A 27,840-nucleotide genomic window follows, 5' to 3' on the forward strand; every position below is an offset into this window, starting at 1 on the left:
TAACAAATAACAGTCACTTCAATAACTTCTTTTTGAAAGTACACGAGTGCATCATGACCAATGTTTCTAATGTGTGAATGATATTCAGCTCAGAGAGGCAGTGTGGAGTGGACCCAAAGCACGAAGGCAGACACAGGATTCAAGTACAAAAGAGTCTTTACTTGAAAAGTAATTACAATACAAAAATACGTACAATAAATAATCTAATCTAATGCTTACCTAACTAAATCCTAGAACAAGACTAATCCCTGATCTTTTCCTAACTATAACGATAGATGTGGACAAAGGCTGTAACAATAACTAGATGTAATCGGAAACCGCTGGAGATTTTGGCATAAGACACAAGACACACTGGCAACAAACAAAGGGAGACAGGACACTATATACACGAGGAAAGTAGACACAGGTGGAAACAATCAGGGGCGGGGCAGACACTGACGATGGCGGGAAAAAGAACCAAGGCAGGAAGAAAAGAAACCAGGAACGAGACAAGGTAAATACAAAATAAAACAGGAAGTGGAACATAAATATCTAAGCTAACAAAAGACATTTCACACAGTTGCAGACGCACAACACAGTGGAAGGATATATTTGTATTTAAAGAGTGTTCAATGAGTTGGAGCGCTAGCCAATAGGGGTGCGAGGGTTCCGTAGTGATGTCACTATGTTCCGGAAGTAAAGAAAGGAGCCCGGCGGCAGACATAATTTACCATTGTTAAAAATAAAATGTGGCGGGGGCACATCAGTGTAGGACGAAGAGCTCGTTCTTCATCTTTATCTCACCTGTCCGACTCTCTGAACCTGCCTCAGATGGCGGGCTCTTAGACGGGAAGCAGCCAATCAGAGAGCAGAGATCAAATGACGGTTATCAGTATCCGGTAGAGGCTGCTGCTCACAGAAACATCGAATCGTCCCGCTCTAAACTTCTCTGTAGCCTCGAGTCTGAGGCGTGTTCACTCTGTGGATGAAGTGTGACTACAGTCAGAGAGGATTTCCCTTTAATAATAATAATAATAATAATAATAATAATAATAATAACAATAATAATGCATTTTATTTGTATAGCCTTTAAGTTTCTGAATGTTTTGCTCTGTATCTCCTCCCTGTCTCCAGCAGATGTCCTCCTCTCTTCCTCCTGCTGATTTCCCGCTCTTATGTGCCCATCCCCCACATGGATCACACGCAATACCTGTTCAGTGTCTGTTCTTTGTATATTTACTGCAGTGTTTCATGTATACCAGTAGTCTGATACAATATTTACAGTTTGAAAAGGTGATAAATGAAATGTGGTGATGATTAATGGTGTTTGTGTTAATTAGACCCTCCAGAAAAACGCGATTCTGCGATCAAAGAATTTACCGCATAATCAGCAAAAGTGGCGCAGATTTTTAAAAGGCCGCATATTTATCAAAAGGCCGCATAATCCCCGCATTTTTCCACACAAGGTTGAGGGGGAAAAAAGTTAACTCGTCTTGACGTGACGTCATCAGCTCGCGCATCACAGCATGTAAACAACACTGTGTAGAGTGAACTTGTGGAGCTCACACGAGAGAGAAAACACCAAGATGAAAAAAACTAATCCATCTCATTTACCGACGAACATTTCTACTAAAGACCGGGCAAAAAGTGGGGAGAAACTATTCTGCACCCCGTGCAACTGTGTATTGGAGCATAAGAGAACATCGACGGTGACGGCCCACTTTGATTCATTCAAACATTCGAAAATGCTTTCTGCTGCTGCGGACAAGAAAGCCATTCAACTCACGTTCAGCGAGGCATCAACCTCCAAAACCCTTTGGAGGGCTACAAGAAACGAAGTGAGTAGCTACAAGATTGAAGCTGGTCAGATAACGAACGAGTAAATGAAAACAGAATGAGGCGGAGAAGTGTGTAAATAAACATTAAATGTGTTTAATTGAATAGTAAATGGGTTTAACGTTAGTGGCAGGTTGTGTGTGAGAGAGAATAAATAAGACAGCCCAATATTTAAAAAAATTGTTATTCTTTTCCCCCGCATATTTAGCATATTTCGCAACTCTCCGCAATTTCACCGCATAAAATCACATAAAAACCCCGCATGTTTAATCGCATAATCAAGGATTTTAGCCCGCGTTTTTCTGGAGGGTCTAGTTAATGTAATAGCAGTTAAAACAGGACCGGTCAAATTTGACGCAGCAGAGCCTCGTGCTAAACCTGAGAACAACAGACCGTCTACCTGCAGGAATACAAGGCTAATACACCTCTAATTAAGAGTAGAAGTAGAAGCTTTAGTGGAGTTCACAGAGCTCCACTGCAATGGGATTAACACTAGCACCATTTACATATCTTTATATGAGTTTTACATTCTGAGCTTGCTACTGATATGGATTGAAGCCTGTACAGCTGCAGAGGCCTTTTTAAATCAGATATACGGATCCTTGCAGTTTTATTTTTTAAAGACAAGATGATAAAATAGTTCCCCTTCCCTGGGACAATATATGTTTTACATTTAATGAAATGCAGTGGATTTAATAGCCATAAGTCATGTGCACACTTTGTCCCTGAAAGAGTGCACAATGCAACAGTCCAACAGAGACCTATACTCACAATAAGATGCCTTATTTAAAGTACAGATACATATATTTGTATGGACTTATCAATCTCCGTACTGTGGACCCTTGCAAACCTAAAGCTTGTACGTTTAGTGTTTTTAAACCGTAATGAGATGTTTCTTCTTAGTCTTTTATTCTTGCAGGTAAACAGAAAGATGGTCTTAGTCTGTAGTTTTCCTCTCCTCTGATTTAGCATCTCTGACCTGCTCTTTGTATCTACCTTCTCTGAATTCAACCTCCATGCAGACTGATGAGACCTTGAGTTAGGTTTTCCTTTAGAGTGCACTCAAATCTAGACAACGTGTTTGGGAAACGATGTTATTCTTACTGTCTGAAACCCTAATCCTAAAACTGATCAGGTTTTTAATTAAACTCCAGCGTTGTAATAATGCTGACGTCAGCGGGGCGTCGTCACGTTGTGTTTCTGATGAGTCATCCTCCTCATAACTTTAATCCTCTTTAAGCAAGTCACCGCTCAGAAAACAGAAGCTATGGTTTGCTAGAAGACAACAGGAGGGTTAAACAACGACCATGCACACAAACACATCTCAGAAAAGAGAAGAGAGATTGATGCCATATTTGAGCTGATATCTTATTTCAAGTGACTTTTTAGTTATTAATAATCTTTGATCCTGATAAGTTGATAAACACCAGTGTACGTTTATGAAGGTGCACCCTTTCACTTTAAGATTTGAGTATTTTATAATGAATTTATTTAGTTTATAAAGAGTTTTTTTTTTATTATTTACTGTTTAATGTTAATATACTCGTACCACACTGTAAAAAATACTCCCTCAAAATGATCTGCAAAATGTTAAACTGCTTAAAATAAAAGTGTAGAGCGTTCATTAAACTGATAAAGAAATCAAAGTATTGTGTTTGATTATATAATGATGATTAAAACATTAATTATAAGGGCTGTAAAATGAATAATCAGAAATAATATTGTGTTAAAAGGTTATATTTATATAAGTATAATTAAATGACTCTATTTGTGAAGCACCTTACATTCAAGCAATGCAGCACAAAGTCATTTAGAAAACAGTAAACGGACCGAATTCATATTGAAAAAAGTCAAATAAAGCACATTTCAGACCAGAAATAGATAGAACACATTCATACGTAACATCAGTGTTTGCCGTGGCATCAGAAGCTGCTGGAAAATAGAAATAAAGGATCTTCAGGAAAGTCCCAGAAGGGATTTGAGGGGTTAAAACGAGGTCTTATCCGTTTCAACTTAAAGCTTAATTAAAGGCGACGTGTTAAAGACAAAGCTCTGATGGGATGATGCAGCTCCAGGTGCATCATGGGTAGTGGAGCAGCAGGTCGGCCTTGCACTTGGCAGCAGACGGTGAGAGCCGGACCGAGGAGCAGCAGATACTGCTGGAAAACACTTGTTTACCTGAAGACGCTCACTTCCTGTCTGTGAAGACATGCCTCACTGCAGGTAACCCTCACACACTGCATTGCTCTCAAACTCTACCTGTGTGTATTGCATGTTACGCGGGGAATGTTTAATTTGGTACGGGCAGTTTGCAGAGAAAGTGGTGTTTGTGTCATTCCAGTTAGAAGTATCTGATGATATTGGCAGGAATGTGTTTGAAGGAGTCAGAAAGTTTGTTTCAGAGAACAGAGTGGAGCTAAATCTGCTCTAAGTCCATCTGCTGCAGATCTGCTGAGAGGTTAGACCTGCAGGTAAACACGTCGCTGTTTCACTCAGGTTCAAATGTATACTGATGTTATGTGAGTTTTTTACATGATGCAAACCAGAGAAGGAACGTGACTCAGGTATCATTTTTAAGGACAGCAATTATTTTGTCATCATCATTCTAAAAGCTTTGGATTTCTTTTACTTTATTTACCTACATTTATGTTTATGTTTATTTAGGATCCCCATTAGCTTTACTGGCAGTGGCTCAGTCAGTAGGGGCTTGGACTGTGAGCCGTAGGGCCGCCGGTTCAAGTCCCCAACATGGAGTGTGGACTGCTACTTGAAGAGATCCCAGTTCACCTCCTGCCCTGCCGTGGTGCCCTTGAGCAAGGCACCGGATACCCCCCTTCCCCTCTCACTCCCATTGCTCCCCGGGCGCTGTACAATAGCTGTCCACTGCTCCTAGTGCTAGACTCCTGGTGCTAGACTCCTGGTTCTAGACTCCTGGTACTAGACTCCTGGTTCTAGACTCCTGGTACTAGACTCCTGGTACTAGACTCCTAGTACTAGACTCCTGGTGCTAGACTCCTGGTACTAGACTCCTAGTACTAGACTCCTGGTGCTAGACTCCTGGTACTAGACTCCTGTTGCTAGACTCCTGGTGCTAGACTCCTGGTACTAGACTCCTGGTGCTAGACTCCTGGTTCTAGACTCCTGGTGCTAGACTCCTGGTTCTAGACTCCAGGTTCTAGACTCCTGGTACTAGACTCCTGGTTCTAGACTCCAGGTTCTAGACTCCTGGTTCTAGACTCCTGCTGCTAGGATGGTTTAAAAGCAGATAACACATTTCACTGTGTGCTCTCTGCATGTTTGACCATTAAAGAGGGTTTCATCCCTCCAATTCTTCTTCTTCTTTTGCTCTTGACAAAAGCTACTCTTCCTGGGGCCCGACACTTAAAACAATACAACAACCTTCAAGACATAAGTCCTGACATCATCAACAATTTCCAACATCATCAACAATGTCATCCACTTTCAACATCAAACTCAGCCAAGGATGAGTGCACAAACCCCCCACCAGTACAAAGCATGAAATACAATTCAATTAGGGTTCAAAGCTCACAGGGTACATGCTCGATAGTAGATGGCACTTCAATCACAAGGGTACATGGTCATCATCGGCACTTCAATCTCTTCTTGAACTCTATGTCAGCGAGGTAGTTTGGCAATGAGTTCCATTCCTTTATAGCTCTATAAGTCTCAGAAGATTTGTCCGGGGTTTAGGTGCCAGGAGATGGCCTGATGTAGCTTGTCTAGTTTGAAGGTCATGCTCGTCTCCTGTGTAAACCATTTGATCATAAAAATACAGTGTTTTTTTGCTAAATTGGACATTTCTGAGAAAAGTGATAACACGAGATTGCAGACGTTTCTCAACCGGAAGCCAATTTGACGAATTAAACCTTTTTAAAGTATTTCAATGTCACAATATTTCTAAGGTACTTGTAGTTATCCAGGCTCTACTGTTTTCATGCTTTAATGTTTTGGTGCTTTTTTATGCTCATACTTTTGTACTTTTCCAAGTTGATTTATGATTTACAATCGAGTGTAAATTAGATTTTTGGATTTATTGTTTAGCAGCCGGGAGTCTGTTGTTTATATATGAGCTTTAGGTTTTGAGAATTGCATGGTCACATGTACACAATATTCTCCTGCAAGTTTTCATAGCTGAACTAGACCTGATTATATTTTCTTTGCCATCTGAAGCAAATAATGTTTGGGCACTTTGCTTGTGTAGAATTGAAGATTAAAGAGGTATTTAAATATAAATACGGCAATACTTTTATCAGTACAAGCTCAATCAGTGTCGATGGACTTAACAGATATTTGCAGGACTTTAACCTGATAGTATTTCTAGTTTAATTCAGAAGTAGTTCTTCCTTCATTAGGTGTAAGAACATGTTGTATTTAGCTGTTTCTGTGATAGTGCTGAGCTCTTAACCACATGCTGAGAACATTTAAAAGTGAGTGACAATAAGCCATGAGGTCGCTTCCTCGCCTGCTTCCTGTTCTTTAACAAAACTTCCAGGAAACAGAGGCTGGAAACTGGCACATGGGGAAAAGCCAAATCCATTTTCATGTTTGTGCATAAAAGAAATATTTGAAGGATTACCCCCCAGGATGTTCCAAATATAAACAACTCTGAAGTTAGCAGGCTTGAAAGTAACATGTAAATACTGTTTGTATTTGTGTTAACTTAATATGTGTATTCTAAAGCCCTTAATACGCCTCCTCCCTCTGCAGGTGCACAGCAGGAAGCAGCTCAGTTCCTCCTGCAGGACTTCCCACTTTAACCCTCTCATGAACACAGGGCGACCAAAGAGGAGATAATAATAATCCTCTAAAGATGGCCGCCTGGCTGTATATCCCCCAGGAGCCCGAGGCCCTCGCTGCTGGGGGCCACATGTGTTCTCTGCAGGATAACATCAAGCAGGAAGTCTTACCCATGATCCTCTGCTCCGCCGGTATCTCTGCTGGACTCGTATACCTGCTCATAGGTACTCATAGACCAATTATAATTATAAATAATAATAATAGTAACCATTATTATAAAAAAATATTAAAGGAAATCATACAATTCAAATAATATTTAATTATAAAAATAATAATACAACTTTTTAAAAATTAATTGTAAAAATAAGAATTTTACAATAAAAAGTAATCAGAAAAGAAAATGTAAAGTAAAGTGAGAAATCTGATTTAAAAAACAATATCTGAGAAAAAAGTTAAAAAGTCGAGAAAGAAATATGAATTCTGAGAAAAAAAAACAATATCGGAAAAGAAAATGATTTCTGAAAAATCTCAAAAATATGAGAAAGATAATCCAAAAGGAAAAAGTTCTAAGAAAAAAGTCATAATTTGCAAAAATAGTTATGTTTTTCTAACAAAAAAAGTAAAAAATATGCAAAAAAAGGTCTGAAATCTAGTAAGAGTCGATTCTGAGAAAAAAGTTCAAAACCTAATTTTAGGGGAAAATGATTCTGTGGAAAAAAAGTCCGAAATCTGAGAGAAAAAATGTAATCGGCGAAACAAGTCAAAATGAAAAAAGAAAAGTTATGAATATAAAAGTCAGAAATATAAGAAAAAAGTCAATTCTCAGAAATAGGTCAAACACAGTGAAAGTAAGAAGTGCAACAAAATTATTTTAACAAATCATATAAACATATATTAATAATGTTCAAATTGTACTACATATAATACAGTATACTGTAATGATATCACAATAGAATTACACAGATGAAGTGACAGACATAATCTAATTTTTATCCCCCCCCCCCCTCTCCTCAGGGTACCGCTGCTTCAAGTTAATAATGTAATAATGTAATAATAACAGTACTACTTAAAAAAAGAAAATTAATTATTATTTAAGAACTTTTTAAGAAAGAAAAGATAAAAGAATAAGAATTTTTAAAAACTGTATTCAGATATCTGGGAAAAAGTAAATTCTGAGGAAAAAGTCGAAACTCTTAGTGAAGTTGGAAATCTGATCAAAGAAATTGATTTAAGGTAAAAAGTAGAAAATAATTTAAAAAATCTGATTAAAAAAAAAAAGTAAATTCGGAAAAATCTAAAAAATATGAGAAATAAACAAAAGAACAAAAGTTCTAAGAGAAAAGTCCTTTCGAAAAATAGTTATTTCTGAGAAAAAAAGTCAAAAATATGCAAAAAAAAAGTAATGATCTGAGAAAAAAGTCTACTCTGAGAAAAAGTTTAAATTGGCGAAACAAGTCAGAATTAAAAAAAGAAAAGTTCTGAATAAAACACAGTCAAAGTAAGAAGTGAAACAAAAATATAAAAATGTTTTTATCTAAACATATCTTAATAATGTGCAAATAGAATATGCAGTGTTCTGTATGTATTTATATCACTGTAATAATCAGAATCAGAATGACTTTATTAGTCCCACAGAGGGGACATTTACAGACAGAAATAAACTCTCTTTCATTCCCCCCCCCCCCCCCCCCCCCCTCCTCAGGATACCGCTGCTTTAAGGCGGCCATGTTCCTCTGTGGCTTCCTCTGTGGCCCCGTCTCTCTCCCGCTGCTCCACCTGGACCCTCCTCTGATGGCCGACCTCTGCCCAGGGACCAGGCTGGTTCTGGGGCTGGGGATCGGGCTCGTCACGGGGCTGATGGCCCTCCTGGTGCCTCCGCTTGGGCTACTGCTCAGCGGCCTGCAGCTGGGGGCCCTGCTCTCCGTGGGGCCCCTGATGCTGCTGGCTCATTTCCACAGCCTGGGGCCAGTGTTGGGCCCCCTGAGCGTGGTGCTGGCTTCAGGCCTGATCGTGGCCCTGATGACTCTTCGCTGGCAGAAGGTCCTGATCATCGCCTACACGTCGGTGTTGGGATCCGCCATCGTGCTGCTGAGCCTGGACCTCCTGCTGGGAGGGGCCACACTGCTGGATCAGCTGTTTGATGTGTTCACTGGGAACCCAGTTAAACCCCTCTGCTGGTTCAACTGGGCCATCGCTGGGCTGGGGCCACTCCTCGCTTTGATTGGTGGAGCCGTGCAGTGGAGGTTCACAACCAGAGGATTTTCACACAAAGAAGGTGAGTTCCTCTCCTGCTGATGTTCAGGTGTATATCAGTATGAAGTGTCACTACTTTAAAGAGTCCTCTCCTGCTGATGTTCAGGTGTATATCAGTATGAAGTGTCACTACTTTAAAGAGTCCTCTCCTGCTGATGTTCAGGTGTATATCAGTATGTAGTGTCTCTACTTTAAAGAGTCCTCTCCTGCTGATGTTCAGGTGTATATCACTATGTAGTGTCTCTACTTTAAAGAGTCCTCTCCTGCTGATGTTCAGGTGTATATCAGTATGTAGTGTCTCTACTTTAAAGAGTCCTCTCCTGCTGATGTTCAGCTCAAAAAGTTATCCTGTGATGTCATACTTACACTTTATTTGTATCTCCCCTTTCGATGCTTTCCAGCTGCATACAAAAAACAGAAGAAACACGTGAAGAAGCACAAATACAGAGAGTTGAGGAGACGACCTCCACCTCACCGGCGCCGCCGCCCTCCACCAGTGAAACGCTACGCCGGAGACGTCCTGGCACCGGTCAGTGTTCACATTCAGAGACAAAGCGTAGTTCTGTGTTGGTCCCTGAAGGCAGCATCTCCCTGGTCCAATGGGATTCTTCCATGTGATTTTGGATAATGTCAGAAAATAATATCAACGTTCATGATACCTAAACGTTTAGTTCAGCAGGATAATCTCCACATATTACAACCCAGTCTCACAGCATTTGGTGTTATAGTCACGACATTTAATCTATTGATTCGTGTTCACCAACACCATTTTTTTTCGTGTCACACAACGATTTTAAAAGCAATTTATTTCTATTGGTAGTATGTTTCGTGCCTGCAGCACGTCTTTTTGTCCGTTCGGGTCTTGGAACACCGGAAGCTGTGGGGTTCATAAAAACATCTTCTTACTCAATATCAAGCCACGATTATTGTTTTTATTTTAAATCGTATAATGTCTGACTTCTTTGGTCGTCTGTGAGGAAAATAAATGTGGCTCAGAGCCTCAGAATACTGAAATCTGTATTTCTTTTTATATTTTTACCTTCTAATTTGTTATTCTTTTCTAAATAACACACTGTTATTTACCCAGCAATAACACACAATTATCCTTGTTTTTATTTATTTGTTTAATTCCATAATCTCTGGCTTTTTTGGCGTCCATCAGGAACTGAATTTCAAAATAAAAATAACCGGAAACAGACGTAGGCCTATAAGGGACATTTCGAGCATCATTTGCGATACACAGCCACTGAACTGATTACCCAAGATCCTCAGCTATGGTTTAAGCTCGCCGATTGGATGTTTTAGCAGCAATGCATGTTGGGATATGGTGTTAATGCGAGATGAAATCCGAAAAACATTTTGGAGTTTAGGATGGCCGAAGACACTACACTACCCATAATCCCCAGCTATCGTTTAGGACTACAGTCAACGTGATTAATCTTCAAGCTCTGGGATTGGATGTTGGAGTGGCAGTGCGCCAAGGTTACGCCGAGCGTCAAACAGCTGTTTGAAATGGAACAAAACCACGCCAGACTATCCAAAACTGGAATGGAACGCCCCCCCAGAACTACACATGCTGGCTATTGTGTTTCGCAAAATGTTCCATGGGACGTCTCTACTGAACGTTTTCGTTTTCCCCACAATTGGGAGTTGACAGTATTAAACACATTGGTGTTATCAAATGTAAAACATATCATTAATAAATGGGTGAAAATCGCTTGTATCCATAATGGGCAGCATTAATATATACCCTCATGACAGCTCATTGTTACTTTGTAATTCTACTCCACTACAATTCAGAGGTTAACCTGGTATTTTTACTCCACTACATTTATTTTAGTTACTTTGCAGATTCTGATTAATGATGTGAAATATAAACAACCATTAAATCAGATTGACATGAATGGAAACGAGTAATAAAGTATATTCATTACTCGTTATTCTCTACTAATAGTTCATTAAAGACTGTATAATGGCTATTTTGCACATCCCTTTCAAGATTTCAAGATTTTCTAAGGTTGCGAAGTCATGGTGTAGTTATGCAATGAATGAAAAACTTGGGTCACAGGTTCCTCAACAGCACATTACAAGACATCTATCAACATGGGTTTGTACCTCAACCATTAAACTGTCAAATTCTGCACATTTCTTATACTATCTACATAAGAGTATAATTCATATGTATAATATTAAAATAAGTGCTTCAACATAGTTAACATCGCAGGAAAGCAATATATTAGACGTTAAGTACTTTGTCAGGCTTAATATTTATCTGTAGATACCCCCAAAGCTTTCTTCTTATTTGAAAGAAGACCTTAACCTAAAGTATTATTTAATGTGTTAATAAAGGTTAATTAGTTTGTCTGTTTTGCTCATCCTCATATTAATATATTTGTACATCCAGCACTAAACTGTTTTATTGTAGAGATCACTTACAGTATCTTCTTGATTTTTTATATTCTATATTTCTATCATGACCTTCTACTTTCCCCCTATGAAAGTATGTACTCTAATATGTTTTTAATCAAATAAAACACATAAAAACAATAATTCAATAACGTGCTTTAACCACTAGGCGGCGCACACAAGGTGCACACAGCATCCTAATAATAACTTTGTATTATTAGTGTAGGACACTTATGTATGTACACCATCTGAAGATGTGTAGTTTTATTCATGTTTTTACATAATTTGACAGCATATTGCTATACTATTTCAAACTCAGTATTTACATTCTTATATTCAAAGAAAATCAGTAAGTCCTTTTCTATCAGCTGTGCACCGTTATGGTGTAAATATAACCTATCTACGAATTAGATCAAATGTAAAAGTCAGCTGAATTAGTGTTGATCCTGCGAGGAGACGTATTGAGTGAAGAGAAATGGAAGATGTTGTTTAATTGTTGATATATTTATGATCCACGTCAAGTATTCAGTTTCGGCGGCAGTTCTTCCAGTATTTCCAAAGGTCTTCTCATCAGGGCTCTATAAATAAAGAACTACGGCAGATCTGTAATATGTAATGCAGCCGAACCGTGTATTACCATGCCGTTATGTGATGACTTTCAAAGAGAAAAGCAAGAACACTCGGAATAAAGTATTATTTTATTAATTTTTTTAATAGTTTTTTGGATTTGATATCGCATTAACACCATATCCCAACGTGCATTGCAGCTAAAACATCCAATCAGCGAGCTTAAACCATAGCTGAGGATCTTGGGTAATCAGTTCAGTCGCTGTGTATCGCAATGATGCTCGAAATGTCCCTTATAGGCCCACGTCTGTTTCCGGTTATTTTTATTTTGAAATTCAGTTCCTGAGGGACGCCCAAAAAGCCAGAGATTATGGAATTAAACAAATAAATAAAATCAAGGAGAATTGTGTGTTATTGCTGAGTGAATAACAGTGTGTTCTTTAGAAAAGAATAACAAATTAGAAGAAAAAAAGATTCAAAAAATACAGATGTCAGTTTTCTGAGGCTCTGAGCCATTTCTTTTCCTCACAGACGACAAAAAAAGTCCGACATACGATTTAAAATAAAAACAATAATCGTGGCTGGATATTGAGTAAGAACATGTTTTTATGATCCCCACAGCTTCCAGTCTTCCAAGACCCGAACGGACAAACAGACGTGCTGCAGGCATGAAACATACTACCAATAGAAAGACATTGCTTTTAAAATTGTTCTGTGTGACACGAAAAAAAGGGGAAAATCGTGTTGGTGAACACGAACCAATAGATTACATTTCGTGACTATAACACGAAATGCCGTGAGACTGGGTTGCATATTATCACCACGTTATGATTTCTGAAGTAAAAAGCTAACGTTATGCTATAAAGGAACTACAGCACGGTCACATGACTTCACGTAACCACCGCTAAGCTAAAGGTGGCTAATGTCGGGCTATAAAGGAACTACAGCACGGTCACATGACTTCACGTCACCACCGCTAAGCTAAAGGTGGCTAATGTTGGGCTATAAAGGAACTACAGCACGGTCACATGACTTCACGTCACCACCGCTAAGCTAAAGGAGGCTAATGTTGGGCTATAAAGGAACTACAGCACGGTCACATGACTTCACGTCACCACCGCTAAGCTAAAGGAGGCTAATGTTGGGCTATAAAGGAACTACAGCACGGTCACATGACTTCACGTCACCACCGCTAAGCTAAAGGTGGCTAATGTTGGGCTATAAAGGAACTACAGCACGGTCACATGACTTCACGTCACCACCGCTAAGCTAAAGGTGGCTAATGTTGGGCTATAAAGGAACTACAGCACGGTCACATGACTTCACGTCACCACCGCTAAGCTAAAGGTGGCTAATGTTGGGCTATAAAGGAACTACAGCACGGTCACATGACTTCACGTAACCACCGCTAAGCTAAAGGTGGCTAATGTTGGGCTATAAAGGAACTACAGCACGGTCACATGACTTCACGTAACCACCGCTAAGCTAAAGGAGGCTAATGTTGGGCTATAAAGGAACTACAGCACGGTCACATGACTTCACGTAACCACCGCTAAGCTAAAGGTGGCTAATGTTGGGCTATAAAGGAACTACAGCACGGTCACATGACTTCACGTCACCACCGCTAAGCTAAAGGCGGCTAATGTTGGCCGTGATGACGTCTAGTCGTCTCATTTAGACACTAGCTAGCAACCGCCGTTTTTAAATCCGCCAGTGGGGTATTTACTGACCTATGCTATATCGAAGAATACAAATCTCTTCAGCTTGTGTTAACCACAGACCTTATTTCAGGATAAAAATACATTCAGAAAACCATTGAAGAGGGGACAGGAAGTGATGAAACGCTGACTCTTTTCGGACTCATTCCTTCCCCCCCTCATTGCATGATAATAATCCTGATCCTGTGTTTCTGCCTCAGAGTTATCTGCAGTGTCTGCAGGAGCGTCAGCAGGGAACAGGATCCTCTTCCTCCTCCTCTTCCTCCAGCAGAAGCCTCGTCTCTGCAGCACACACTCTGATCGACTTTGACTTTGAGACGGGGTCCATGGTGTCTCTGACCTCCGCAGCCACGCCGGTCTACACAGTGGGAAGAAACACGCCTTCCAATGTCAGCAACATGCACGATTACGTTATTTACTGAGAATCAGACCGTCTCCACTGCCGCCCTGAATCCACTTCTTCTGTAATAGTTTGCTTCTAGACCAGTTCATCACATTTTGTGTCGGAGATGTTTTCTGTACAGGCAGCAATACTCTTCATGTACCCTTTATGGTCATCATTTGATTTGTATGGCACTTTTCCCAGTGCTCAAAGACACTTTACATACAATCAGAACAACAAAAACACTAGTCCTAATCAAGGGAACGTGTAATGTGGGATGATGAATAGAGATTGAAAGCAAAAGTGAGTTTGACGGAAGCAACTAAGTACATTTACTTTTTGAGATACTTGTAGTTTACTTTAAGTATTTCCATCCTATGCTACTGTGTACTTCTCCTCCACTACAGTTCAGAGGTACATGGTGTACTTCTACTCCTCTACAGTTCAGAGGTACATGGTGTACTTCTCCTCCACTACAGTTCAGAGGTACATGGTGTACTTCTACTCCACTACATGTATTTAGTACCTTTAGTTACTTCTCAGATGTGGATGAATGATGTGAAATCTAATCAAGTGTTAAATCAGACTTTAGTTCCACCTGGAGTAAATTCACAAGCTACCCTGCAGTATACAAAGTCCTTCAAACTAGCTGCACCTTTACCAGCTTTGAGAACACTTTCATGATCAATCATTATAAAACACATCATATCTATTATTCTGAAATGGACCAATCTGCACAATGACTACTTTTACTGTCTTTCACTATATTTTGATGAGAATACTTTTCTACTTTCACTTGAGGGACATTTTGAATGCAGGACTTTTACTGTAACAGAGTATTCCTACACTCTGGGACTATTACTTTTACTCAAGAACAAGATCTGAGTACTTCTACTTTTACTCAAGAACAAGATCTGAGTACTTCCACTTTTACTCAAGAACAAGATCTGAGTACTTCCACTTTTACTCAAGAACAAGACCTGAGTACTTCCACTTTTACTCAAGAACAAGACCTGAGTACTTCTACTTTTATTCTACAAGATCTGAGTACTTCTACTTTTACTCAAGAACAAGATCTGAATACTTCTACTTTTACTCAAGAACAAGATCTGAATACTTCTACTTTTCCTCAAGTACAAGATCTGAGTACTTCTACTTTTACTCTACAAGATCTGAGTACTTCTACTTTTACTCTACAAGATCTGAGTACTTCTACTTTTACTCAAGAACAAGATCTGAATACTTCTACTTTTCCTCAAGTACAAGATCTGAGTACTTCTACTTTTACTCAAGTACAAGATCTGAGTACTTCTACTTTTACTCAAGTACAAGATCTGAGTACTTCTACTTTTACTCAAGAACAAGATCTGAATACTTCTACTTTTCCTCAAGTACAAGATCTGAGTACTTCTACTTTTACTCTACAAGATCTGAGTACTTCTACTTTTACTCAAGAACAAGATCTGAATACTTCTACTTTTCCTCAAGTACAAGATCTGAGTACTTCTACTTTTACTCAAGTACAAGATCTGAGTACTTTTACTCAAGTACAAGATCTGAGTACTTTTACTCAAGTACAAGACCTGAGTACTTCTACTTTTATTCAAGTACAAGATCTGAGTACTTATACTTTAAGTACATGAAAGATGCAGAGAAAGTCAATGTGATGAGACTGAGATGTATTTTTAAAGTATGAGTTTGAAGAGAAAGAGAAATGTGGAATGTTGTAAAATAAAAAATGATTGGACAGAGAAAACGACGGCTTGATTGTCCAGTTTTTGAAGTAATGTTTTATATAAATATTGGTTTGCAGAACTCAAAAAACAACAAGCAGGGCCTTTTTAAAATAATATTTACAAAGGGACTCATCACACCAAAATGTACAGTGCTGATTTGCTGCAGACTTAAAACAATCCTTTTCTTCCTCACACATGGATCAAATCTCTGTGTGTGATGAGGTGTGTTTCAGTCGTCACACTTCAGCCAATCGGCTGCGAGGCTTCGAGGTTTCTCCACGTGTTTCTGCAGCTTCACGCTCCAGACCTGCGAGCCTTTGAACAGAAGGATGTTCCCGTTGGAGGAGGCGAGGGCGGCGTCGGGAGCGCCGGGAGCGCCGGGGAACAGGTGGGACAACGGCCGGGGGTACGAGGAGAAGCCGGAGGTGCTGGTTTCATCCCACTGCCAGTATCCTGAGCCCTGGGACGAAACACAGTGTCACGGGGAGTCAAATCCAGCTAGGGCTGCTAATAACCAATATCTTTGTTTAGTAGAATGATAATAATTCTTAAGAAGTACTAATAAATAACTGTAAAGTATAATAATAAGAATAAAGGATTAAAAAGTAGGCCTTCGAATAAAAATAGCAGAATATTTATTCACTTTTTTTGAGTAATTAATTGGTTGACAACGTCTCTACTCATTTTCCTAATATATATATATATTCCTACATCCTTTGCTCTTCACTCACTTTGATGAAGATGAGTTTCTTGCTCTTGCTGAGGTAGAAGGCAGCGTCGATGTTCGCCGGGATGTTGGACAGCTTTCTGGGGAAGCCGTGGTCCAGTTTGAAGCCCGAGTACCTCCAGACTGTATTCTCTGATGAACAGCAAAATAACTCTATAACTATTAGAGACGTTTATATCGATTATTGTTTACTTTCTACTCTTTTTTGTTGTTGTCCTAATTATGTGCAAACCGTTTCTAGCTGTTTGGGGGCCCTCGTTTTTACAGTGTTGTAACTACCATGGGGGATTCGCAGCCTTTAAGATGATCTGTGGAGACGCATCAATCTTTTTCACTTTAAGAGGACAACAGGCTGATTTCACGAAAACCAAGCAATTGAAAGTTACTCAAAAGTATATTAAAAAGTAAACAATAAGGCTCCTCTACGTCAATAAATGCAAGAGATGCAGCATTTTCTAAACAATGTATAATTTACATTTTTGATCTTCCTCAGACGTCACTCATTGGCTGACAGCCCAACGATGATTTCGACTTTATTTCCCCAAAAACACAAGCCACAGATTTTCTATCATTGTAGTTTAGTTGTGTTTATATCCTACATTTGATTGTTAAGCATATAATGCTTCACCGAACACAGGAGGGGGCTCGGCTGTCTACAAATAAAGACGGCTCATTTTAATCCTCCCCAAATATATTGAGGCTGAACCTGAACTTTGAGCTTGGGGGCCCCCTAGTGGCCGCGGGGGCCCTGTGCATCTGCATAGTCCGCCTATAGGAAGAAACGGCCCTGTGTCCAATACTTTGTTTTAGTGCGGCTGCAACGAAAACATTTCCCAATTTGGGATTAATAAAGTATTAGTATTAATAAATTATAAAATCTATTAGATATAGATCAAATAAAATGATAATATGTATACAATGCAGTTAAATTATATCTTAATAAATAATATTACTGTTAATTACAACTTGTAATTTCCTGAGTGCACCTTTGAGGAAGTATGTCTTCCCGCTCCTCTGTGAGGTCACGGCAGCACTCAGACTCCCCGGCAGCTCCCTCCAGAGGTCAGAGGTCAGGCGGGGGGGGTCGAAGCCGGAGCTGGAGACCGTCCACACGAAGCCCCCCCTGAACACAAAGGTCTTCTGCTGGGGGCCTAAAGGCACACAGTGGATAGCACCAAGTCATGACGTTTAGTAGAAAGAAAAATGTGCAAAAAAATAAATAAATTATTGAGAGGAGATATTAAAGTAAAAAAATGAATACAAAAATACAGAAAATTAAATTAAAGCAATATATTAATAAGATATCGAATACAAATGTGCAAAAAAACTTTAAAGTGCACCTATCATGCTATTTGTAGGCATTATGGGTCTCAGATATATAAAAATATATAAAAACATGTCTGATGTGTTTTTCTCAAAATACAAACAGATCATACATTTTAGAAATTACATTAAATTGCATTTAGCTGACGCTTTTATCCAAAGTGACTTACAATAAGTGAAGAAATCCCTCATATCCCTCTATTCCAGCTGTTAGAGAAACGCGGATTTTGGGTCCTTAGCTTGAAAAAATAGAAGGAGGAGGCGGAGCTAATGCCTGATCAGAATTCTACCGGAGATAAAGTTAAATTCTGCTGTGATAAAACGCCATCCTGTTCTAAACCACGTCAAGGATTATTTCTGAAACAGTATGGAGCTCAAATGCTTCTTCTCTTGCGGGTTTATCACAAGGTGAGTTCCTTTTTTGATGTGCTCTCCAGTACAGGTTAGCTCTGAGTGTTAGCGAGGCTTGCTAATGTAAACAAATACCATATTACGTCCAAAACACATCAGGCATTGTTTCTGATAGCAATTTTCTGTGGGTCCACCATCTGATATTACGTCATATCGGCAGCAAATCTGTATCCGCTCGTTGTTCCCCCGTTTTTAGATATTTGGGTACGGAGGAAAAGAGAAAGGGTTTTATTTCCTGACGCTGCGTGAGTTCCCTGACACACCGGGGACACATCTTTATGTATAAAAGACATCAAAAAGTGCATTTTGCATGATAGGTCCCCTTTAACATTCGAGATGTTAAAGTAAAAAAATGCAATAAAAGATAACATTTGAAAATATGAGTATAAAGACAGAAAAATGAAGTAAAATGCAATAAAATATTCAATTAAATAAAAATATTATGCATCATAAATGTAAACCATAAATATGAATATAAGATTTACATAAAGATAGATAGATCAAATGAATTAACCAACCCAGTCTCACAACACAACGTGTAATAGCTACGTTTGTCCACAGGGCAAACCGTAGTATGTTCACAAATAACCCTCTCAAGACGTGACATGGATACAATATTCTGTTAAAAAAAACATGGAGCTCAAATAATCTTCGTAATATCTATCAAACTATGGACCCTAACAGGGGCGGACTGGGACTAAAATCAGCCCGGGACTCTCGACCGGCCCACCTCGGTACCGCAAGTAAATACCGCTAGTAAATTGTCAACGGGGAGGGGGGGGGGGTGTCAGTGACTTATCCGACCGGCCCATCGGAACCGAACGTCCCGATGGCCAGTCCGCCACTGGATCCTAAACATCCACTGGATGCAGATTCTAAAAGTGCAAAACAAAGTGCAATATAAACAATCCATACGACAATTTAGGATTTTACACTACAAATAAATCGGGTGTCCGCCATGTTCTTTTTTCCACGCTGGGAAAGTTTGCGATCACGTGACACGGACACCGGTCATTAGAGATGAATAGGACAAAAATATTGTATCCATGTCACGTCTTGAGAGGGTTATTTGTGAATATGCTACGTGTTGCCCTGCGGACCAACGTAGCTATTACACGTTGTGTTGTGAGGCTGGGTTGGAATACCAGCTGTGAGTGGATATAACTCAAGTTTATTAAAGTGTTTGTACCCAACATCACAGCATCCACAGGGGAACCGCAGGGGTCCGGAGCGGCCCCCGGTACCGAAGAAGTCTTTTTGGGAGGAGGGGGCTTCTCCGGCTTCCCTGAAAATATTAATAAAAAGCACACATTGTATTAATTCTGCTTTAAAAAGTAGACTGACACCACTCAAAGACAAGAGAAAATACAATAAAGAAATATGAATGTAGAAAAATTCAATTAAAAATGAAATGTATTAAAATTTAAAAATAAATATGAAATTAAATTAAAGCTAAAAAAAGGAAAAAATGATTTAAAATTAAAATATGAAAGAATTTGAGGACATTAGCACATATTATATGAAATAATTGTTTTTTTAAATGCATAAAAGAAACATTTTGATAGAAACAATTTAAAATATATATTGACAATTAAAATATTTTAAAAAATAGAACATAATATATGAAAAAAATTAAAGCAGCATCAAAGAAAATATACAAAAATATGCTAAATATAGAAAAAAATCTATTAGGACATATAAATATATATACAAAAATTAATAAAGATTTAATCCAATCCACTTTATTTCTATAGCACATTTTAAAAACAGAAGGTTTGCCGAAGTACTTCTCAATGAACGTAACATTATAATAAAATTAATGATGTCAAAATTATTGCGTTAACGGCGGTAATTAATTTTTTGAATTAATTGCGTTAAAATATTTAACGCATTTAACGCATGCGCATAATGGCCCGCCCCATACATCCCACCAGTGGCAGCGCTGGGGTAGGCTACAGCCATACCAAGAAATGGCTTAGCCCCACCATGAAAAATGATGTTAAAGTAAGCAAAATAAAGTCCGCCTACTCGCGCGGAGTAAATCACACAGACAGCAGTTAGTAAGATTGATTTCAGTAGCCACTTGTCTGGAAATACCGAAGACTAGAGACGGTTTTGAAAACTCTTGTCACGTAGTGATCGTCTTCTCAATAGAACATCTTTGATCATGTCTTCTGGCCAATCAGAATCAAGATAACGGCGTGGTGTTGTTGGAGGAAGTCCTGACGGAGAATACTTTTGCTGAAGTGCATCTCTATACACACATCGATACAACATTACGTGTTGATAGAAATCAACACGTAATGAAATAAGACCCCACGGTTTGATGATTGATAGGTTTGTGGGCTGTCTTTCATTTTGACACACAGAACAATGTTATAATAAACATACTGTATGTTAAATGGATATATCCGCCTTCTTTCATTTATCTTTCCATTCCCACAACAATATACATAAAGAAATTGCATATTTTGGACATAGGTCGAATGGTGATTAATCATGATTAATTAATTTTTAAGCTGTGATTAATCTGATTAAAATTTGTAATCGTTTGACAGTCCTAAATAAAATATAATATTACAAGAATAGATACAAGGCACACAGAAAGGCTAGGGACAGGCAATAAAAGCATAGAATAGGTAGAGCTCAGACTGACTCGAAAGAGGAGAAAGAGGTGGGTCTTCAGGTGGGACTTAAAAGTTTGAAGAGTGGGCGAATGCTGAGAAGGCTCGGTCTCCCCTGGTCTTTCTCTTTGTTTTAGGGACTACCAGCCGCAGCTGATCAGCCGACCTCACAGCCCTTGAGGGGGGGTACACCTGTAGGAGGTCGGAGATGTACTGAGGGGCCAGCCCATGAAGAGATTTAAAAACAATATAATCTTAAAATGAACTCTAAAATGGACAGGAAGCCAGTAGAGGGAAGTCAGTGGAGGGAAGCCAGTAGAGGGAAGTCAGTGGAGGTGTATGTAAGTTCATTGAAAAAATTAAGTGAAAAAAATAAGAAATGTGGATATTATTTATGTTTAAAAATGAAATCTGTATAAAAAAAAATTCTGCAAAAGAAATGATGAAAAACACTTCTTATTTTGATATTACCGTACAGAGCCTGGATGCCCTGGATGTCGTCGGGGTGCAGTTTGAAGTGGGCCTGGTACCCGCTGTAGACCGGGCCCATCACAGCGCTGTAGTGCTGCGAGTGACCCAGACCCAGAGCGTGGCCGACCTCATGGGCGGCCACGATCCTCAGGTTGGACCCCGAGCTCTTACCCTCCGTCCAAACCTCGTCGCTGTCGAAGTGAACCTTGCCCGACTCGGGGGCGTCGGCGTGGGCCAGGACTTGACCTGGAAACAAAACGGGTCGAAAGAAGTCGTGGAAACAAATATTTTACAACCTGGAGCCTGTTAGACATGTTTGTGCGTGTTTGTAGTTTGTTTATTTCTCTGCAGACATTTATGTCTTTTAGTATTTGTGTTGTGTCTCTTTGAAATCATTGAGTTTTCGTATCTTTTCTTAAAATATTTTTTTGTGTCTCTTTTGTCATTTTGCTTTGCAGCCATTTGGAATACATGTATTTGTTCTGTTTGTAGTTTATTGGTCTCTCTTGTAGTTTATTGGTCTCTCTTGTAGTTTATTGGTCTGTTTGTAGTTTATTGGTCTCTCTTGTAGTTTATTGGTCTGTTTGTAGTTTATTGGTCTCTCTTGTAGTTTATTGGTCTCTCTTGTAGTTTATTGGTCTGTTTGTAGTTTATTGGTCTCTCTTGTAGTTTATTGGTCTGTTTGTAGTTTATTGGTCTGTTTGTAGTTTATTGGTCTCTCTTGTAGTTTATTGGTCTGTTTGTAGTTTGTAGTTTATTGATCTCTCTTGTAGTTTATTGATCTCTCTTGTAGTTTATTGATCTCTCTTGTAGTTTATTGGTCTCTCTTGTAGTTTGTAGTTTATTGATCTCTCTTGTAGTTTATTGATCTCTCTTGTAGTTTATTGATCTCTCTTGTAGTTTATTGGTCTGTTTGTAGTTTATTGGTCTCTCTTGTAGTTTATTGGTCTCTCTTGTAGTTTATTGGTCTGTTTGTAGTTTATTGGTCTCTCTTGTAGTTTATTGGTCTCTCTTGTAGTTTATTGGTCTGTTTGTAGTTTATTGGTCTCTCTTGTAGTTTATTGGTCTCTCTTGTAGTTTATTGGTCTGTTTGTAGTTTATTGGTCTCTCTTGTAGTTTATTGGTCTCTCTTGTAGTTTATTGGTCTGTTTGTAGTTTATTGGTCTCTCTTGTAGTTTATTGGTCTCTCTTGTAGTTTATTGATCTCTCTTGTAGTTTATTGGTCTGTTTGTAGTTTATTGGTCTCTCTTGTAGTTTATTGATCTCTCTTGTAGTTTATTGGTCTGTTTGTAGTTTATTGGTCTCTCTTGTAGTTTATTGGTCTCTCTTGTAGTTTATTGATCTCTCTTGTAGTTTATTGGTCTCTCTTGTAGTTTATTGATCTCTCTTGTAGTTTATTGGTCTCTCTTGTAGTTTATTGGTCTGTTTGTAGTTTATTGGTCTCTCTTGTAGTTGATTGGTCTGTTTGTAGTTTATTGGTCTCTCTTGTAGTTTATTGGTCTCTCTTGTAGTTTATTGGTCTCTCTTGTAGTTTATTGGTCTGTTTGTAGTTTATTGGTCTCTCTTGTAGTTTATTGGTCTCTCTTGTAGTTTATTGATCTCTCTTGTAGTTTATTGGTCTGTTTGTAGTTTATTGGTCTGTTTGTAGTTTATTGGTCTCTCTTGTAGTTTATTGGTCTGTTTGTAGTTTATTGGTCTGTTTGTAGTTTATTGGTCTGTTTGTAGTTTATTGATCTCTCTTGTAGTTTATTGGTCTCTCTTGTAGTTGATTGGTCTGTTTGTAGTTTATTGGTCTCTCTTGTAGTTTATTGATCTCTCTTGTAGTTTATTGGTCTCTCTTGTAGTTGATTGGTCTGTTTGTAGTTTATTGATCTCTCTTGTAGTTTATTGGTCTCTCTTGTAGTTGATTGGTCTGTTTGTAGTTTATTGGTCTCTCTTGTAGTTTATTGGTCTCTCTTGTAGTTTATTGGTCTCTCTTGTAGTTTATTGGTCTGTTTGTAGTTTATTGGTCTCTCTTGTAGTTTATTGGTCTCTCTTGTAGTTTATTGGTCTCTCTTGTAGTTTATTGATCTCTCTTGTAGTTTATTGGTCTCTCTTGTAGTTTATTGGTCTGTTTGTAGTTTATTGGTCTCTCTTGTAGTTTATTGGTCTGTTTGTAGTTTATTGGTCTCTCTTGAAGTTTATTGGTCTCTCTTGTAGTTTATTGGTCTCTCTTGTAGTTTGAAGTTTATTGGTCTCTCTTGTAGTTTATTGGTCTCTCTTGTAGTTTATTGGTCTGTTTGTAGTTTATTGGTCTCTCTTGTAGTTTATTGGTCTCTCTTGTAGTTTATTGGTCTCTCTTGTAGTTTATTGGTCTGTTTGTAGTTTATTGGTCTCTCTTGTAGTGTATTGGTCTGTTTGTAGTTTATTGGTCTCTCTTGTAGTTTATTGGTCTCTCTTGTAGTTTATTGGTCTGTTTGTAGTTTATTGGTCTCTCTTGTAGTTTATTGATCTCTCTTGTAGTTTATTGGTCTCTCTTGTAGTTTATTGGTCTCTCTTGTAGTTTATTGGTCTGTTTGTAGTTTATTGGTCTCTCTTGTAGTTTATTGATCTCTCTTGTAGTTTATTGGTCTCTCTTGTAGTTTATTGGTCTCTCTTGTAGTTTATTGGTCTGTTTGTAGTTTATTGGTCTGTTTGTAGTTTATTGATCTCTCTTGTAGTTTATTGGTCTGTTTGTAGTTTATTGGTCTGTTTGTAGTTTATTGGTCTGTTTGTAGTTTATTGATCTCTCTTGTAGTTTATTGGTCTGTTTGTAGTTTATTGGTCTCTCTTGTAGTTTATTGGTCTCTTGTAGTTTATTGGTTTCGCTTTGAAGTCACTTTGTGTCTTTTTTGCCATTTCATTCTCTTCATCCATTTTGAGCCTCCTTTAAGTCATTTTGCATATGATGACCGTGTGTGGTACCTCTCCCGTCGAAGGGCACGGGGCAGCTCTTGTCTTTCCGGTGGAAGGAGATCTTGATGTCGGCTCTTCCTGTCTGCGTCTCTCTGAACTTCAGCGGGGAGACGTCGCTCCAGTACCTGAACGCAGCGCTGATCGCCTGCCGAGTCTTCCCCTGCCCGAGGTCCGGGGTGAAGTTTAAGATCCGGTACGTCAGCATCTTCTTACGCCAGTGTCCTGCAACCAGGAGACAACAAGGGGAACATACTGAATGTACTCTTCCAACATGAGAGTCACATGATATCAAAGGTATCAACTCTAGCTGTGAACATGACAGGATGTGTGATTACCTAGAAGAGCATCAGGACTGTTTGAGGCATATGATAGCTATGTGATTAACATGATGATTCAGCCTCTATGGAGAGAGACATATGACAAGCATGATCATTTCTGACGTGGAGCTAATCTGAAGTAAACATTGAATACTGCTTTCTATTCCTCCATCTTGTGACTGTGGAACTCCCTCTCTTGGATATCAGCATGTGAAGGACACTGTTCAGGAACTAGTTGATGCTCTGTATGTGATGACTACTTCCATTCTGGAGAGGATCACACATACATGGATCCTGAGGTTCAAGCTCAAGCCGGGGACGAGGGAGAGTTTCTAACAGGGACGTTTGACACATGTTTACACGGATGTAGTACTTAGATATTTCACTATAAGAAGTAAAGAAATACTAGAAGTTAAAGTATGCCATTCAAAGTACAAAGGTATACATGTAAGCATCAAAGTACCATCAGTGCTGGAATGTAATGAAGTACATTTACTCAAGTATCCTACCATTTTGAAGTACTTTACTTTTGGAGTCATTTCTTTTTATGCAACTTTATACTTTATCCTTTATACTACCTGAAAAATGTCCCAAAATCAAAATGTAGCGGTTTATTTTCCTAACTTTCTCTATTTGTGTCGGCAGATTTCTCCAAAACTCCCTCAAAAGTTACCATGAGGTTTGTGCTAATGTTATATTTAAACATTAATTTAAAACATGCAGATAATGTTTGATACAAAGTCCATTCAAACTGTCTCACATAATACATGATGGTTATTTATTAACAAAACCCAAATGTACTCAAATGTTATATGAAACAGTGGAAAGCAGCAGATTTGAGTCTGAAAGCAGCATTTTAAGATATTTATGCAACAAAATGATTTGAATGATCTAACGTTGGTCATTTTGTGTTTCTTTGTGTCTATTTCTGGTAATCTTGTGTTTCTTTGAGGTCATTCTGTGTGTCTTTGTGGTCAGTTACTCTGTCTTTGCGGAGTACAATGAAGTATCATGAAATGAATACACTCAGGTATCCCACAAAGTCAAAATGTTATTCTCCACCGTTGATTAAAAGTGTAATTCTGCTTTAACTCGATAGTGAGATGAGTTGTTACCCAGGACTCTGTATCTGTGGAACCTGAAGGAATCTTCCTCTCCACAGCGAGGTTTCCTCATCATCCTCATCGTCGCTGCGTCCACTCTGCCTGAGACCTGCAGCTGAGTGGCTTTCTGAAACACTCTGACACACACAGACGTCTCGTTTAAACAATCAAACGTGCAAACTACCATTAAGAGAGTTCAAATGTGAGAGTTCAAATCACCTCAGGGCGGCCTTCATGTCCCGAGGCGGAGGGCTGGGCAGCAGGGCGTTCAGGTAGCCGTACTTCTTTAAATACACCTGAAGAAACACAACTATGAGAATTAAAGTGGTGGAAAAGCATTTGGTTGAATACAAAATACTTCAAATCTGGCATTAAACATTGTCATTTAAGTAAATCTTTATTTGTTGAATAATTATCCTGAAAGAAGTTGCTTAAAAAACAAAAACAGGATTAGTAATAATGTGTATTACCCCATCCCACTACCCCAACATCTAAAACACAAAAATAATAATCAAGAATATCTAATTGTTTAGCAATCAAAGTTCATTTTGTAATAAAGCTATTTGAATTTGACAGAATAGCCGCCAGCTAAGCTTTGCTTCCAATAAATATTGAACCGAAACCTGTGTTTTTTGAGCAGGATAAACGTCTCATTAAATTCAAATGTCCGCCTCTCGTTCCAGAGTGCTCTCACCACGGCTCCAGTGAAGTCGTCTGCTCTCAGTCCAGAAGCAGCTGTGGTCATCAGAACCAGAAGCACCATCAGCTCCAGCAGGAACTCCATGTTTCCCATCACTTTCTCATTAATAATATCACTATAATAAACCAGTTCTCCCTCCTCTCCTCGTCCTCCCTGAGTCTGCTTCAGTTTAGACATTCAGTTTTTATAGTGTCTGTTCGAAACCACATCATAAACCTTTTCAAGGAATGTGATGTGTGAAAAACAGAAAACATATTTCACACTCAGTAACGCCTCCGGACACCAACACATAAAACAATTTACAGAGGTTCAGAACAACATCCGAGTCTTTGTGTTCACGTCAAAGGAAGCAGGGAAGTATCTGCACACCGTCTAATAAACAGGATTACTCTATAACCAATAATCTCATATAATGGGAGATTACCCCATCTTTCTTTATTTATACTTTAGGGTAATTAGTGCCCAGATGATTTAAGTTCAAGTGATGCGTTTATGATTTGTGACGCATGGTTACAGATCCCCGAGGAAAACAACTCACCACGCTTCCTCTGGGAAACAACAGATAATTATAATGTTCACAACATAGGGAGGAAAAACAATGACGCCCCCGGAGACCATCGTGGAATCCTGCAGAGACGAAACGCCTCTCTGTTCATTCAGAGATAAAACTGAGAGAGACTCAGACACTTTCTAAATCCAACCAGTTCAATGTTAACCCCTGATTCCTCTACTTTAAAGAGTCCTCTCCTGCTGATGTTCAGGTGTATATCAGTATGTAGTGTCTCTACTTTAAAGAGTCCTCTCCTACTGATGTTCAGGTGTATATCAGTATGTAGTGTCTCTACTTTAAAGAGTCCTCTCCTGCTGATGTTCAGGTGTATATCAGTATGTAGTGTCTCTACTTTAAAGAGTCCTCTCCTGCTGATGTTCAGGTGGATATCAGTGTGTAGTGTCTCTACTTTAAAGAGTCCTCTCCTGCTGATGTTCAGGTGTATATCAGTATGTAGTGTCTCTACTTTAAAGAGTCCTCTCCTGCTGATGTTCAGGTGCATATCAGTATGTAGTGTCTCTACTTTAAAGAGTCCTCTCCTGCTGATGTTCAGGTGTATATCAGTGTGTAGTGTCTCTACTTTAAAGAGTCCTCTCCTGCTGATATTCAGGTGTATATCAGTATGTAATGGCTCTACTTTAAAGAGTCCTCTCCTGCTGATGTTCAGGTGCATATCAGTATGTAGTGTCTTTACTTTAAAGAGTCCTCTCCTGCTGATGTTCAGGTGTATATCAGTATGTAGTGTCTCTACTTTAAAGAGTCCTCTCCTGCTGATGTTCAGGTGTATATCAGTATGTAGTGTCTCTACTTTAAAGAGTCCTCTCCTGCTGATGTTCAGGTGTATATCAGTATGTAGTGTCTCTACTTTAAAGAGTCCTCTCCTGCTGATGTTCAGGTATATATCAGTATGTAGTGTCTCTACTTTAAAGAGTCCTCTCCTGCTGATGTTCAGGTGTATATCAGTATGTAGTCTCTCTACTTTAAAGAGTTTTCTCCTACTGATGTTCAGGTGTATATCAGTATGTAGTGTCTCTACTTTAAAGAG

General features: G+C 38.9%; 2 protein-coding genes across 3 annotated transcripts; one reads left to right on the forward strand and one right to left on the reverse strand.

The window, feature by feature from the left end:
• The first annotated feature begins 1,743 nt into the window (after positions 1-1,743).
• On the forward strand, positions 1,744-14,710 carry LOC307035646 (transmembrane protein 198-like). 2 transcript variants are annotated; one of them, XM_079675262.1, is made up of 5 exons: positions 1,744-1,817; positions 6,544-6,797; positions 8,276-8,848; positions 9,228-9,355; positions 13,718-14,710. In XM_079675262.1, the coding sequence occupies exons 2-5, from the start codon at positions 6,647-6,649 to the stop codon at positions 13,937-13,939; spliced, it is 1,074 nt and encodes a 357-aa protein (XP_079531388.1). In that variant the 5' UTR covers positions 1,744-1,817; positions 6,544-6,646; the 3' UTR covers positions 13,940-14,710. The 2 variants fall into 2 exon arrangements, with proteins under 2 accessions (XP_079531388.1, XP_079531387.1); XM_079675261.1 differs by lacking the exon at positions 1,744-1,817 and adding an exon at positions 3,770-4,038.
• A 952-nt stretch (positions 14,711-15,662) lies between these two features.
• LOC307035638 (matrix metalloproteinase-19-like) lies at positions 15,663-27,319 on the reverse strand. The gene is made up of 9 exons (XM_079675241.1): positions 26,240-27,319; positions 25,765-25,841; positions 25,558-25,682; positions 24,135-24,347; positions 21,192-21,437; positions 19,286-19,381; positions 17,349-17,513; positions 16,367-16,494; positions 15,663-16,095 (listed from the first exon to the last, which is right to left on the reverse strand). Exons 1-9 carry the CDS (start codon positions 26,420-26,422, stop codon positions 15,865-15,867), a joined length of 1,464 nt encoding a protein of 487 aa, XP_079531367.1. The 5' UTR covers positions 26,423-27,319; the 3' UTR covers positions 15,663-15,864.
• Between the last annotated feature and the right edge of the window lie 521 nt (positions 27,320-27,840).

This window comes from Notothenia rossii, assembly GCF_949606895.1.
Source record: "Notothenia rossii genome assembly, chromosome: 4".
NCBI lineage: Eukaryota > Metazoa > Chordata > Actinopteri > Perciformes > Nototheniidae > Notothenia > Notothenia rossii.

What these genes read in the sequence shown, in the direction of transcription:
- LOC307035646 (XM_079675262.1), top strand. Translation starts at nt 6,647, where the DNA reads ATGGCCGCCTGGCTGTATATCCCCCAGGAGCCCGAGGCCCTCGCTGCT. An exon ending in ACTCGTATACCTGCTCATAG is followed by an intron (nt 6,798 to 8,275) that starts GTACTCATAGAC and finishes CCCCCTCCTCAG; the next exon opens with GATACCGCTGCTTTAAGGCG. An exon ending in CCGGAGACGTCCTGGCACCG is followed by an intron (nt 9,356 to 13,717) that starts GTCAGTGTTCAC and finishes TTTCTGCCTCAG; the next exon opens with AGTTATCTGCAGTGTCTGCA.
- LOC307035638 (XM_079675241.1), bottom strand. Translation starts at nt 26,422, where the DNA reads ATGTCTAAACTGAAGCAGACTCAGGGAGGACGAGGAGAGGAGGGAGAA. An exon ending in CGTGCCCTTCGACGGGAGAG is followed by an intron (nt 21,438 to 24,134) that starts GTACCACACACG and finishes TTTTGTTTCCAG; the next exon opens with GTCAAGTCCTGGCCCACGCC. An exon ending in AGAAACTCATCTTCATCAAA is followed by an intron (nt 16,096 to 16,366) that starts GTGAGTGAAGAG and finishes GTTTCGTCCCAG; the next exon opens with GGCTCAGGATACTGGCAGTG.